This window comes from Dryobates pubescens, chromosome 7 (genome assembly GCF_014839835.1).
Source record: "Dryobates pubescens isolate bDryPub1 chromosome 7, bDryPub1.pri, whole genome shotgun sequence".
NCBI classification, from domain to species: domain Eukaryota; kingdom Metazoa; phylum Chordata; class Aves; order Piciformes; family Picidae; genus Dryobates; species Dryobates pubescens.
The window spans coordinates 5,835,598-5,850,490 of NC_071618.1; the positions used below are offsets into that span (position 1 = coordinate 5,835,598).

A 14,893-nucleotide genomic window follows, 5' to 3' on the forward strand; every position below is an offset into this window, starting at 1 on the left:
CGAAGGTCCCTTTCAACCTCTAACATCCTATGATCCTCTGATTATAGAGAGGCACTCAGCTGATGTTGTCTTTATAGTGCAAAGGAGAGACCCATCCTTTATGACCCACCTTACCTCTGTTGTTTCTTTTTATTAACATCATCAGAGCAGGACTATCAGATGTGAAACTCTTTGTAGAAGGTAGTTTCTGACAGTAACGTAAGATCAGAGAGTCTGAAAAGTCCAGCAAGTTTCTCTAAGGGAAAAACAGGATGATACTGGTCAGGTTAGGAGCAGGAATTAGGTGGGAAAAGTCTTGCAAGATAATAAGCATTAATCTTGCCTGGGAGTGACTTTCCACAACGTCACCCAAAAGGGAACTGGTGGAGTTGGGACTAGGTTATCTGTAGATACACAGTTAAGTGCTCTTTCCAATTGTGCCTGCTGATACAAAGCAAAAGGAAAAAGCCCTAATGCTGTCTAAAGACAGTGCCCACACCATGGGCTGTGGAAGTCATTGTGCCAAAACCTTGAGTCAGCCAGAGGTTTTTTTATGAAAAACTTTTTATTCTAAATAGGATTTTCCAAGCGCTGAACAGGTCTTTTCAACTTGAAACTGGGCTCAATCAAAGTAAAAAGAAGAAAAATTCTCTTTTAAGAGACAAAGAAAAATGCACGTCAAAAAGGAAATAAACCGTGGTGTTGATAGTTTTCTCCCTGAATCACTCATCTCCTTAGGGGTTGGATCTTAATTTTAGTTCCAGTTCTATCAGCTTTTGATTTACAGCAAATTTTGTGTATCTCTTCTAACTCCCAGAAATATTTATCTTTACATCACAATCATTTGAGACCTTGCCCTGTACCTTCCTCTGCCCTTACCAGTAGTTTCCCATTCCCTCCTGTGCTGCAGCATTTCTTTCTCACTTTGCCTCCCAGCCTTTGCTACTTTGCCTTCTTGAGGCCTCATTTGCTGCTGGAAGGTCCTTTACTCTGAAGGAAGGCATGTTTTTTCCCTCTGTCCAGAGGGAAAGCCCAAGCTAGTTGGTGGCAATTAGCGCAAGGCAGAAGTAGCCTTTCCACTGTGCTGTATAAAAACAGGCTTTTAAAGGAGAGTTCATTGAGTCTAACCCCTCTGCAAACCAGGACTACTTAGGGCAGGTCACACAGGAACACACTCAGGTGGGTTTCTAAGATCTCTGGAGAAAGAGACGCCCCATCCTCTCTGAGCAGCCTGTTCCAGTGCTTCATCCCCCTCACAGTCAAGAAGTTTTTTTCTCATGCTGAGATGGATTTTCCTGTGATTGAGTTTATGTTCATTTGCCCTCATCCTGTCACTAGGCAGCACTGAAAGAAGACTGGCTTCATCCTCCTGACAGCTACTCTTCATATATTTGTAGACATTGATAAGGTCCCTTCTCAGTCCCTTCTCCAGACTACACAGCCCCAGGCCTCTCAGTCTATCCTTGTAAGAGAGATACCTCATTCCCTTTTAACCACCCTTGTAGCACTGCATTGAACTCTCTCCTGTAGTTTCCTGTCCCTCTTGAACTGAGGAGCCCAGAACTGTACACACTATTCCAGATGTGTTTTAACTAGGGTTGAGTAGAAGAGAAGAACCTCCCTTGACCTGAGGGACAAACTCTTTTAATGCACCCAAGTATTGTATTGGCCTTCTTGGCCACCAGGGCACATTGCTGTCCCATGGATAATGATTTATTGTCAACTAACAACTCTCCAGCAGGTGAACCCCTAACCTGTACTGGTGTGTGGTGTTATTCCTCCCCAGGTGCAGGACTCTACACTTACCCTTGTTTAACTTCATTAGGTTTGTCTTTACCCAGCTATCCTGACCACAGAACAGACACTCCTCCCTGTTTTGTATCATCAGCAGGCTTGCTGGGGGCATGCTCTGCCTCTTCATCTGGGTTCTTGATGAAGATGTAGAACAGCACTGACCCCTGGGGAACATCACTAGCTAGGGATCTCCAACTGGGCTCTGTGTCATTGATCACAATCCTCTGGGCTCTGTTGCTTATCCATTTCTCAATCCATCTCACAGTCCACTCTTCTAAGCTACACTTCCTGAGCTTTCCCACAAGGATATTATGGAAGCCTTACTAAAGTCAAGGCAGACAATATCCACTGCTCTCCCTGAATTCACCCATCTGTCTGGACATATAAATCCTTTGACATCCTTCTCTCTGAACTGGAGACATAGGGAGTTAGTAGGTGGACTGTTTGGTGGATAAGGAATTGAACGCATGGTTGCATCCAGAGGACAGTGGTCAATGTCTCAATGTCCAGATGGAGATCAGCCACAAGTGGTGTCCGTCAGGGGTCTCTATTGAGACCGGTGCTATCTTCTTCAATGGCCGGTATCCAAGAATGACTCTGTCTGTTCTGCCTTTGATCCAAATCCATGGCTTCCTGAGTCTAGTGTCAGAACTCCGCTCCTGAATCTGGTTCCCAGGTATCTTTAAGTCCTGTCTGGGGCTTCCCAGTGCCTGCCAACAGCATCAATAGTGATGGTGGTATAATTGCCATCGTCAGGGGGATTGGGTTTGGTGCTGACTTTTGTATGTACCTGTGAGTATTTTGGTTTATTGTTATTATTTCCATTAAAGCTATTTTAGTTTCCCAGTCCATAAGTTTCTCTACCTTATTCCCTTTCTCTACCTTATTCCCTTTCTCTACCTTATTCACTTTCTCTTTACTTTTGGAAGGATGAATGGGTTAATAGAGACTGCATGTAACGCATCTAGTGTCTGGCTGAGCCCTAACCCTTGATGGACACTGAGCCAAGTGGCGTGGTTGACATGCCTGAGGGATGAGAGGCCATCCAGAGGGACCTGGACAAACTTGAGGGTTGGGCCTCTGAGAACCTCATGAGGGTCAGCCAGGCCAAGTGCAAGGTCCCATACCTGGGTCAGGGTAATCTCTGGTATCAACATGAGCTGGGAGGTGAAGGGACTGGGAGCAGCCCTGCAGAGCAGGGCTTAGCAGTCCTGATGGACGAAAAGCTGGATAAATGTGTGCTCACAGCTGAGAGGGCCAATAGTATCCTGGGTTGTATCAAAAGGCGCATGGCTAGCAGGTTGAGGAAGGTAATTCTGCTCCTCTACTCCACTCTTGCCACCCCACCTGGAGTACTGTGTCTAGCTCTGGACTCCTCAATATGAGAACAATATAAACCTGTTGGAGCAGATCCAGAGGAGGATCACAAAAATGGGGACTGGAACACCTCTCCTATGAAGAAAGGCTGGGAGACTTGGGGTTGTTACATCCTAGAGAAGAAAAGGGTCCAGGGAGACCTTGTAGCAGTGTTTCAGTACATAAAAAGAGAGTACAGGAAAGATGTGGACAAACCTTTTAGCAGGGCTGTCTTAGGAGGACAGGGGTTTTAAAGTAGAAGACAGTGGATTTAGACTACATATTGCCTAGAGATACCCCATTCCTGGAAACACTCAAGTTCAGGTTGGATGGGGCTCTGAGCAACCTCATCTAGTTAAAAGATATTTCTGCTTATTGCAGAGGAAGTGGACTAGATGACCTTCAAAGGTGGACTAGATGACCTTCAGATGTTTCCATGACTTTTTCCCCATCTGGTCTTTCACCATTGGGTCAAAAAGCTCAAATCAAGACAGTGAGTTTTTCCCAAAGAAGTGCTGTCATGAGGTGAAAAATGTATCTTCTAAACCCAAAAATGTGCATTGGCTTAGCCACAGCAAAAGCAGGATTGCTATTTTGCTCTGAAGAAGCTGATTCCTTGCAAGAAAGGAAAAGAGCCATTTCTGAGCAAGAGTCATCATGTTTTCTTCAGAGTTTGGATTGTTGAAGTGAATTCAGTTAAAACTGTGTGGTAAGTTATGTGCTTATATTTGAGGTAAAGTCACTGGAACAGGTTTTAATCTTTAAAGTTCTTACATTAAAATTTGAGAAAATTCTGTTTAAGTTCTTGATGCAAATTCCTCATCATATTTAGGATAGCAAATTCAGTCAGAACTTTAACCTTACTTGAGCCAAATCTGCTGTAAATGCTAAGAATGTCACTACACAATACCAAGGAAATTAACCTTAAGCACACCTTAAGCACACCTTAAGCATTCATCTGATGCAGTAATCCCCCCCCAAACAGCACACCAATTAACACAATTTGTAATAGTTTCTTGCTTGTCCTCATTCTACACATGCTGGCTGCAGCTCTTCCAGAGAGATTACTGAGCTGAAACACAATCACACACCTGAAATTCATTGCTCTCTTGGTATGGTTCAACTCATCTAGCCTTTGACATTGGTAGAATAAATGTTTACATCAAAGCTTTTCACTCCAAGTTTTCTTTATGGTCCAGAGATACTACAGCTTATATTCTGAAGATGCCACTCATGATGGTTATTCTTGTGCTTTAGCACAAGATGAATCTCACTGCAGACACCTGTATTTGCACAGGTACATCCTGGTGTGCACATGAATGTAAAACTGGGGCGGGGAGAAGGAAGATTTGAATTTGAAGCAAAGTTGGCATCTCACAGAAGCTCTGAAGTGGTTTGCCTTTGTGTGTTTCTGTGGTTTGTTTTGTTATTTTGCACAACTGTGTGACATGGACATTCTACACAGATCTGAGTTTGTGTTTCTCCAAGTTAAACCAAAGAAGCCAAAGTTTCTCCTCTGGGTGACTGTCCCTAAGCACGTTAAAGCAGAGAATCCTTAAGCATTTTAAATGCTATACTTGGATGTGGCAACGCCTGTTGCAGTGTTCTTTGAGATGTGTTAACACCTGCACATCCAACGCAGGGAGTAAGTAATAGAGAAAATAAATCACAGAATGCTATAGGTTGGAAGGAACATCTCCTCTGCAAAGCAGGACCACTTAGGGCATGTCATCACAGGTGGGTTTTGAAGATCTCTAGGAGGCTCCACAACCTCTCTGGGTAGCCTGTGCCAGTGCTCCAGTTATACACAGAATACCTGTTCCTCCCAATCATCTGGGAAACTTGGAACTTCTGTTGCAGTTTCAGGAACCTTTCATAGTATCACAGTGTCACTAAGGTTGGAAGAGACCTCAAAGATCATTGAGTCCAATCTGTCACCACAGACCTCATGACAAGACCATGGCACCAAGTGCCACGTCCAATCCCCTCTGGAATACATCCAGGGATGGTGACTCCACCCCCTCCCTGGGCAGCACACTCCAATGACGAATGACTTTCTCAGTGAAGAACTTTCTCCTCACCTGGAGTCTAAACTTCCCCTGGTGCAGCTTGGGACTGTGTCCTCTTGTTCTGGTGCTGGTTGCCTGAGAGAAGAGACCAACCCCTTCCTGGCCACAATCACCTTTCAGGTAGTTGTAGAGAGCAATGAGGTCTCCCCTGAGCTTCCTCTTCTCCAGGCTAAACAATCCCAGCTCCCTCAGCCTCTCCTCATAGGGCTTGTGCTCAAGGCCTCTCCCCAGCCTTGTTGCCCTTCTTTCTGCACTTTAATCAGTAGAACAAGAATACAGTCATGCTGAAACCAATCAATTGGAATGAAAACCATCCTAAATGGTTTTTAAAGTAGGACAGTGTTTGCTTTATTTGAAGAATGCTGATCCATATGAAATACTCCCAAAAATCTTAGCTTAGTCACCAGGGTGGGGGGCGGAAATGCAAGCTGGTGCTCTGTGTTCTGTAGAAGCTAGCAGCTCTGCTGGAGATCTCATCAGTGCAGCCTAAGATTTGGAGGAACATAATTACCCTGTCACTCAGTGGAAGCTTCCAGTTAAGATCACTGATAATGTAGTGTAATACTGCTAATTTAGAAGCACAAAAGGAGGACATGCATGTGAGAGAGTATTGCTACTATGAGATTACTCACCAGGTGCACAGTCTGTACCAGTTCTTAGTACACATATAATAACTTACAGTTTCTCCAAGGAGTTGCCAGGAGTTCAGCATTTTTTTAGTACCTTCAAGGTGAAATGTTGCAGCAAAACTAAACTGACACAATCATTTCTGCTTCAAAATCTTTTGAAGTGTGATGCAGAGAAGCAGTGTCCCATGGGAATGCCAAGAGCCCTTCATGTCTGTTAGCTAGACTCTTGCTACTACAGGAATGTGCCTGCTAGCCCTTGGCTACCTCCTTTAATTACTGACATATGGCAACACTTTACTTAAATGAAATGGCTAACACAACTGTTTGACCACTTTCTTTTATTAGCATATTTTTATGTTCATACTTTACAATAGAATAAGTTATATATACAGCATTAAACAAAATTATTAGAAAGTAAGCTTTGGCAAGAGCTACAGGATATTTTTTTCATTCCTGTACGTCTTTTGTGTAACAATAAAAATACTGTATCCTAAATAAAATAATGTTAAATAGTCTGTGTTCACATTGGCACCATCCCTTTTTAGACCCTAACTCTTCATGGCCCAACAAACATAAAAGAAGTCCTGCATCTTCTTTCAGAATACTTAATTACATGTACTAGTAAATGACACATGAAATATAGGAGGCAGTCCACCGAATAACACTGCAGTTAACCACAGGCACAAGTGAAATACAATCTTCACCTTTGCTTTTTTTTTGCTTTCCCTGTTATTATTATTATTATTATTATTATTATTATTATTATTATTATTATTATTATTATTATTATTATTATTCCAACAGCAATAATACTAAACTGCAAATTCAGGGTCTTGAAAATCTTGGGGCAGACTGCTGAGTTGTTGGCAAATTTAGTAATCTGATAGAAGCCTCTCCAAATCTGTACGAGATTGTCACTGATTTCGAGATAAGACAAATTCCACCCCTAAATTAAACATCAATTAGCTAGTTCAGTGTTCAAACAAATGCAGCTCGCTGCTTCATTAGCAGTTAAACTTCTCATTAAATTTGGCATATGCAAATTAATAAAGAGTATGTGATGATACAAAAGAAATGGTGGAAGAATAATGAGAGGGATAGGTTTTATCTTGCGGTATGCGCTTTGCTATACAAATTGAGTGGTGAAAAGATACTAACAAATGTTAAAGGGCAATACTAAACATTCTGCACAATTAAGAAGGTGCTATCAAAGATAAGATGTAGTAACAAAGTGATGGAATTGTTAAATTCAGGGTAACAGTTAATATTTTTCATAACATTTTGTTCAGTCGTGCATTTTGGAATCTAAAAACTATCGCTTTGTAACTGACACATCTCTCAATTCAGTGGCTGCACTCATTGAAATTTAGCATCACTCATTTTAGCTTTAAATTCAGCAAACAAGTGTGGTATTTTTTTGTGGTATCACCAGGTTTTAGAGAACTTTTTACTGGGAAAATGAGAGATCAGGTAAAAGGAAAAATGATGTCATTTTTGCTGTATACAAACTCATGATAATGCATTGCTTTCTGAAGGAGTTGGTTTTCACCTGTGGATTCTGTGCTTGGGGGTCTATGTTTATAAGAGTATAACATTAAACCCCCCACTTTCCCCTCTGCATTTCAAATGTCTCTAAAGAAATCTACTCTTTTTGCTCTTCATGTTAAAAGTGCACCACTCTTGTCTGAAATTCCTCTGCTTGGAATATATTTTGATGTATAAATGTCACTGCACATTTTTTTGTGGTAGTGGACCAAGCTCGTTTTGTTGCTTCCTTTTTTTTGTGTGTGTGTGATGGCAAAGAAAAGAACTCACTGCTCTCAACTACCAGGGAGTGACTGCCAACTTTTATTGTCCACTTGCTAACCAGCCTGTCCTCAGCAAGTCAGCAGCTTGAATTTACAAGTTCTGAAATGTCAGTGTGGACCAAGAATACATGTGAGTGCATTATGTACAGCACTTTGAAGCACATCAACCTGTAAATTATGTTGACCTTTTTTTTTTTTTCATATAGCAGAGTAAGTTAGTCTGAGGACTGTGTATACACCTGTGCACACACTTCTAGAGAAAACAAACCCATAGCAAGTGTAGAAAATTAAACTGATGAGATATTGAATGTGTCAGGGCCAACAGAAGTGCACGTGCCTAATGTGTCTTCATTGATATGGCGTCCGTGGTATCGCTTTTGGCTGTAAGTGTTAAAGCGTTGAACAAAGCCCTAAGAGACAGGAATATTTTCAAGGAGCAATTCAATAGTTTTCTTGAAGGCCAGGCAGAAAGGGTATTAGCAGGATTATCTTCAGTTATACACAGACTGCAAAATGGATGTTTGTGGGTTCAGTTATTATCATTACCATGTTTAACATGATCACTTTGTTTAATGATGTCTCATACCAAGCTTCTTAGGAGATTTCTGTCCTTGGTTCGGTAGATGTGTAACTTCACTTCTTGCAGAAGTCAAAGAGAAGAGCTTCCTGTTGGTTATCAGGAATGATTACGTAGAAGAGACATCAATGGTCTTTTGTCCAAGGTAACGGTCTTCTCCCTAAAGTCTTTGATGCTGGAATCATGGTCCATGTGAATGACTTGGAAGTGCAGGTCCCAGGCAGGAACATCAAGATGTCCCTGCTGGTTCAGGAGCAGGCATTGCTTGTGCCCATTCCAGAATATCTGCACACAAGGATTCAACAGCATCCAACCGCTCGATTTGCACCAGTTTGGTTAGCAGTTCTGGGATGCTGTAACCTGCTGTACTGATGCGATCAAATAGCTGCATGCCATCTGTCATACCACCTATCTCATCTCTCTTCAGTCCAAAGCTCTCGGCAAGGTGGCGCCACGTTTTCACGATAGCTTTTTCTGTGTTGTAGGTCGAGCTGAGCATTCGGCTGGTCTTCTCCAGGCAGTCAAATGGCAGCTCTGTAGGGCTCAGACCTGAAAAGTGAGGCATTTGTTTTCAGATGATTGTGCAAGAGCCCTGAGTATTCAAGACATTTATTAATTTACAACAGTATATACTGTTAGCAATAAGGACAGCTAAAATCTTTGACTGATAGCCCATGATAGATATGTCTAGCTCCAAAGTTATTACTGTGTCTTATCAAATTAATTCTTCCTAGTGACTGCAGGGTACAATAATTAGGGTAAAAAGCTTTCTGCAAAAGAAGTATTAGAAGAAATCCCACAGCACTGCCCCTTCCTTCAACAATTTACTAGCTGTTAGAAAAAGTATATTGCAACCATATCCCTAGTGAGCAGCTCCATTAATACACCTCTGCACATCAGGCACTGTGTTTGAGCTCAAGAGACAGCTTTGATGCTTTCTTGAGTCTGTCACCAGCAGCTGCTGTAACATCTCTGTAATTGAAAATTGCCCTTGTAGGAATGTGAGGAGTGAGGTGAAGCAATGATGCCAGATGCTCGAAAGCATAAAAGTCCCTGCTTGGAGTGCTCAGTTGTCATTACTATCACTGAATCTCTAGGGAGGATTTAACATTCATCCTGTGGGGGAGAAGCTATTTTTTTTTCCTGGACATTTTTTTCTCTGTATTCATGCTCACAAAATAGAGGAGAGAATAATCTACAGTATTTTTCCAAACCAGTCATTTACTTCCATAGCTTTTCTGCTTTGTACTCAAAAGCAGTAATTTGGTGGGAGATAGAGCTACCTGAACCACAGACAACTCAATCACCTTGTGTATGTGCTTGTGTGTGAACAAACACAGTCAGGTCTCCTGTTCTGTGGGGAAATTAGTTCATGTCTCTTCTGCCAAAATAATCCAGGTAGTCAAATGCTAAAGAGGGTTAAAACATGTAAAACTTGGAAACTCCAATTTTTGTTGTGAGAGGTGGGACAGGATTTAAAGAAGCAAGACTTGTGTCTTACTCTCAGTCCTGACCCTCCCCAAATCACACTTTCATATTTGGAACTAGTTTATATCTGTTATCCAAGCGACTAAACAAATCAAACAGGTTTCCTCTAGATGGAGAATGCAAGATTAGAGCTTTGGTCTGTGTGCGTGTCCCAGACCAACCCAGTGTTATCATATAATCATAGAATAGCTTCGGCTGGAAGAGACCTTAGAGATCACCTAATTCAACCTCCTTGCTGTGGGCAGGGACACCTCTCAACTAGACCAGGTTACTCAAGGCCCCATCCAACCTGCCCTTGAACATGTCCAGGGAGGGGACATCTACAGCCTCTCTGGATTTCTAATTCTTCCTGTTCTCCATAGGAAGGAAGCTCATGTACACCCCTGTAGTGAAGCCATGGCGTGCTCCAGCTCAAGGCCAGCCTGAACAGCTCTAGGGTCAGGGCACCATCAGGTTCCTGACAAGTGAATACAAATCTGCCTACAGAGTGTCTTTCCTGGCTTGGGACTTTACATTCCATAGGAAGGCTGAGACCTTTCTTACTTTAAAGCAACCACTTTTGATCTAATTTTGTGCTGTTAGTGAACAGGTATAAGTTTTGTACACTCACCTTCTGCAACATCACACACGTTAGCATACACGTCAAGTATCTTTTTCCTTCGACTCTGAATCTAAATTAGAAGAGTTTTATTTCATTAATTTTTCAGTCATGGTAGTAAACAATTAGCAGACAACGGTAAAAAACCTGTGTAAGGCCTTCATTTCATGGCAGTGGGGATTATCACATAATGTCCTCAAGGGTCTCTTTTGAAAAAGAAAAGGACACAGCAATTATTCTGCAAAGCATAAACCTATTTCTGACTTACTTGTCCACTGCTAGAAATATTTCATTCCATCTTCTAGTCTTTTTGGGTTTTTTAAGATCAATTACATTTCTGTTCCAAACGTTTGTATGTGTTATTTCTCTTTCAGGATGAAGCAAACTCCTGACAATGAAGATGAATCAAATAATATGCACTCCAGCAGCTTTCCTGGGCATGTCCAGGGAAACCAGGACAGGACTAGCTACAGGGAATTAAATTCATACTGAAATGGTCTTCTTCCAGAAGAGTGGACTGTGGAGGACAGGACCTTCCTTTCGGTCATTTGACATAGAGCTGCTCAGTGCATTGCTAATTGACCATTTCCCCCCCCCCATGATATATTACCTGGTTTATCTGAAACATTTTAGGAGTAGATTTTAAAAAATATTAAAATCAGCAACAGTTTGGAGTGGAAAATCTGAGGTCCAGGGTGCTCCAGTCATTTTCAACAAACTTGGACTCAAAAGCTGACATTTTTCAAGCTGAAAATGGACGTTTTGCTATGGTTTCATTTAGCAAAAATATTCTCAAGGTTTGGCTTTGGAATCAACGTGGAGTGAAAATGAATGTCAAAATGTCATGAGTTCTCAGGGACTGGAATTGTTATCCTTCTGCCAGCTCTCATTAGAGCTGAGCTTTCTGAAAAGCTGTCTTTTTGACAGGACTCTAGCATTATCTCCACAAATTTGCCACTTTTCGCCACAAACCAGGCTAGGAAAAAAGCTCTACTTTCAGTATGGGTTTTTTGGATGGATTTTAATTTGATTTTTTAATGGCAAAATTTACTCTGTTTACTTGGGCTGTAAAGGGTAAGGTACATCAATGACTGGGATTAACAGACTTGCAACTGGAGAGCACAAAATGGCTGCTCCAACCCAAGCCTGTCTTGTAGGCATAGATGCTGTGCAAGTGTGTTTCATTGCAGAGCAATGCCATGCAGACACTAATTGTTGTTCACATATTTTTGGTATAATTTACATGTATTTAATCACTTGTGTTGATATTGCAGGCTTGCATTAGCTGTTTTAGAACCTTGTAAACAAAACATCTTCTTCCAGTCAGATTTATTAAAACTCCTCTTAAGCAAACTCTTGGATAATATTTTCATTCTCTTCTCATTTTTAGGGCAAGGAGAGTAGTTAAATAGTTTCATGCCCATGAAGAATTACATAGGATACTCTTTTGACCAGAGCCAGAGGATCAAGTATTGGGAAAGTTTATGCTCAAAGCAAACAGGTAAATTTGAGTCTAATGATCATCTGTGTGGTAGCTCATTGCATAATGGGTTTGTTTTAACTGAGAAGCATAAGACTTAGGAACAAGATTCTAACTTTTTTCACCCTTGCCAAATAGCTACTTAATACCCTTTCTTGTACTAGAAATGTTGCTTAATCTCCAGCCTGAAGCAACTTACTGCTTTTCTAACTTCTGGCAACTGTGAAATATTAGGCATGTGGATTGTGAAATATTAGGCATGGAGTGGCGGATCTTGATGCAATCTGCACTTTCATTGTAAAGTTTGTCTTCAGCTGTGTTAGGAGTCTTCAATCCATGAGATGTATGTTCAAACAGAAAAATGAATTTTAAAATGTGAGTATTGGGGAAGTAAATTACTTTCAGGTGGTCATAACTGTCCACAAATGCATATCTGCCTGCAATTACATAACTGTCTACAAGCACAAAAACATTTCTGTTGAAATTGTGTGTGTCTGGACTCAGATGAAAAATGGGCTGCTTTAGAAAGCTTGAGTTGAGCCCTCTCAACACTTTAAAACATGCAAACATGAAAAGATGCATTTTCAAACCTTTTTATTCTTGAGGGATATCTGATATTTGATACTAATGATGTGATTTTGTCCTACCTATTGACATTTAAAAATATTTTTTAAGCTCTAAAAAGATCTTTTAATTATCTAGGCAGACACCACCTTTCTGAGGATAGCTTCCCGTTAATATAAACTAAAAAGTTGTGTGGGTGAAGTGTGGCCTAAACTGTGCCTTGAAATACTCCAAGTGAGATAAAATGTCCTGAGTACTACATGCTCAGCAGGAAGAAGTGAAGGCCTTCACAGCAAAACAAGCAGTATATTCAGAGCATGGGAGCCACCTTCAAAGCATGTGTGTGTCCTTCAAAATTACACATAAACCCCAAGCACAGCACCAGGTATTATTGAAAAGTCTGTGCCATGGACATACCAACGTGACTGGGTCAAGGTACTCTGATACAATGCTATTGTAAGAATCCAGCTGTGCTGCTACACTATTTTCCTGTTCTGAATTTTCTGTGTTAAGTGTAGCATGAGGGTTACTTCATATAAGCATTAGCTGTATTGGAGAGGGGTGCTATGGTGTTTTGTTGTTGGGTTTTTTTTCATAGATCATAGAATGGGTTGGATTAGAAGGGATCTTTAAAAGTCCATCTCATCCAACCGACCTGCAATGAGCAGAGACATCTTCAACTAGATCAGATCAATCTAACCTGAGCCTGAATGTTTTTTCTTTCTTTACACTATAAAATATAACACTCAAAAGAGAAAAGTTATTACTCTTGTAGGAAATTTGAGCCCCGAACAGTATAGGTGTACATATGTTTCAGTATACAAAGGAGATTCTGTAATAAATTTGTCTGAAGAAGCTCTTGTAAATTAGTCTGGGCTGCACTATAATGCATTGGGGTGGTGATAGCTTGTATATTGTTCTCTTAAAAAAACACACCCAACAACCTACAAAAACCCAACACAGAAAACTGCTCTCCATTTTTACATCTCAAAATAGCCTTACCCCAGATGATTTATTGCTTGTAGAAGATTTATCTCTGGCCAAATGCACTAAAGATAACAAGCATCTCTCTGGAGTCCCTTGCTTGTCAACCGCAGCTTCTTCATCACTATCCATACTACGGCTTAGAAGTCGTTCGTTCTCAGAAGACGCATCATTTTCACTGTAAGAGGAAAGATATGGTTGTCTTATTGAAGCCTCTTATGGGTCGACTTCAATCATCTTGTTTTTTGCTATCCTAGAGTAATGGAATAAAAATGTCTTCCATTTTTAAAAATGCCTTTCCTCCAGAATACAGCAAATGCCCACCAAGTCACACAGGCATGCATAGGTTGCAAGAATCCTTCTATAGATGGATTTTCCAGCTAAGGACGGTATTCAGCCCACCTTATCTGTGTTATCCTGCTGGGCTTGGCCACCAGGCAGACACAAAAGAAGAAAAACTATCCTACTGTACCATGCAGATAATGCTACAGACAAGGAGTTTCCTTAAGGCCTTGAGCAGAGACTTTTATTCCTTCTACATGAAAATGTCAGGGAGCCCTACTAAGGGTATGTATGCAAGAACAACACGCATGTGACCGTTTGAGGCTGTGCCTTTAAGAACAAACACTGCTGGGACACTCTGGCTAAATGTTTTTGGTACTAGAACAAAAACATTCTGATATTCTAAACGAATTTCATTGGTGGATGGATAAAATGCAACTTTAAATTGTAGAGCAGTTGGAATTTTTTTTTTCTCGGTTCAGTGTGGTTTGGGAGTTGGGGAGTTTGGGTTTCAGCCTGTTCTCCCTGCCTGCTTCTTCGCAAACTGCTGGAGTTGGCCTTCAGATAAGCAAAAACTAATCCTGCATGGGCTTTTGAAGCTTACTAACAACTCCTTCCCTTAATAACTTGCCTTTCTTTCTCTCTAACCCCTTTTTGGGAAAAAAGGGAGGTAGGGGGGGAGAGAGGAGGTTACAGGGAGGGGATCCCTCCTGGGGGAGGGATTTTTGTTGTGTTATTTCTCTTTGCTGTATATTTCTGTGTATATATTGTGAATACCTGTATATATTGTGTTATATATAACCTGCTTTCCATATATGCTTGTAAATATATAACTTTGCTCCTCCGACTGGGTTAGCTGTGGTTTCTTACTCTGTGGAGGAGAGAGAGCTAGGCCCTCTCTCAACCTACCACAACATATCCCAAAAATGGACCTTTCAAAAGAGGATTTCCAAGAGCTAATGAACTTATCACAGAAAGAGTGGGAAGGACACAGGTTTCTCTTGGGAAATGTCTGTAATCCTCTCTTAGAAACAGGAGGAGGAAGAGCCTACTAAGGTGTCCAATCTTTTCCTGCTGCAGCAAACTATCAGCATATCCATCTAATTTGTTCTTCATGTATTTTTCTGTACCAGGATGGTTGGGTGACTGTATGCCTGTCCCACTTCAATCAAACTGGAAGTATGCTTGCCTTTTACCTACCTTTTAACAGCCTTAGCTGGAGCTGCTGTAAGTTTTTCAAACTCTTCTTTCTCAGAGAATATCACAACATTATCTGCAGATCAAC

At 41.1% G+C, this 14,893-nt stretch overlaps 1 protein-coding gene across 1 annotated transcript in view; it reads right to left on the minus strand.

Moving 5' to 3' along the window:
• Positions 1-8,441: 8,441 nt before the first annotated feature.
• The window catches only part of EDAR (ectodysplasin A receptor), a 29,433-nt gene continuing 22,981 nt past the window's right edge, over positions 8,442-14,893 (minus strand). The window contains exons 8-11 of the mRNA XM_054163065.1: positions 14,809-14,881; positions 13,345-13,504; positions 10,311-10,371; positions 8,442-8,761 (exon numbers count right to left, since the gene is read on the minus strand). Coding sequence (XP_054019040.1) covers positions 8,442-8,761; positions 10,311-10,371; positions 13,345-13,504; positions 14,809-14,881 — 614 coding nt within the window. The remainder of the gene's footprint in view (positions 8,762-10,310; positions 10,372-13,344; positions 13,505-14,808; positions 14,882-14,893) is intronic.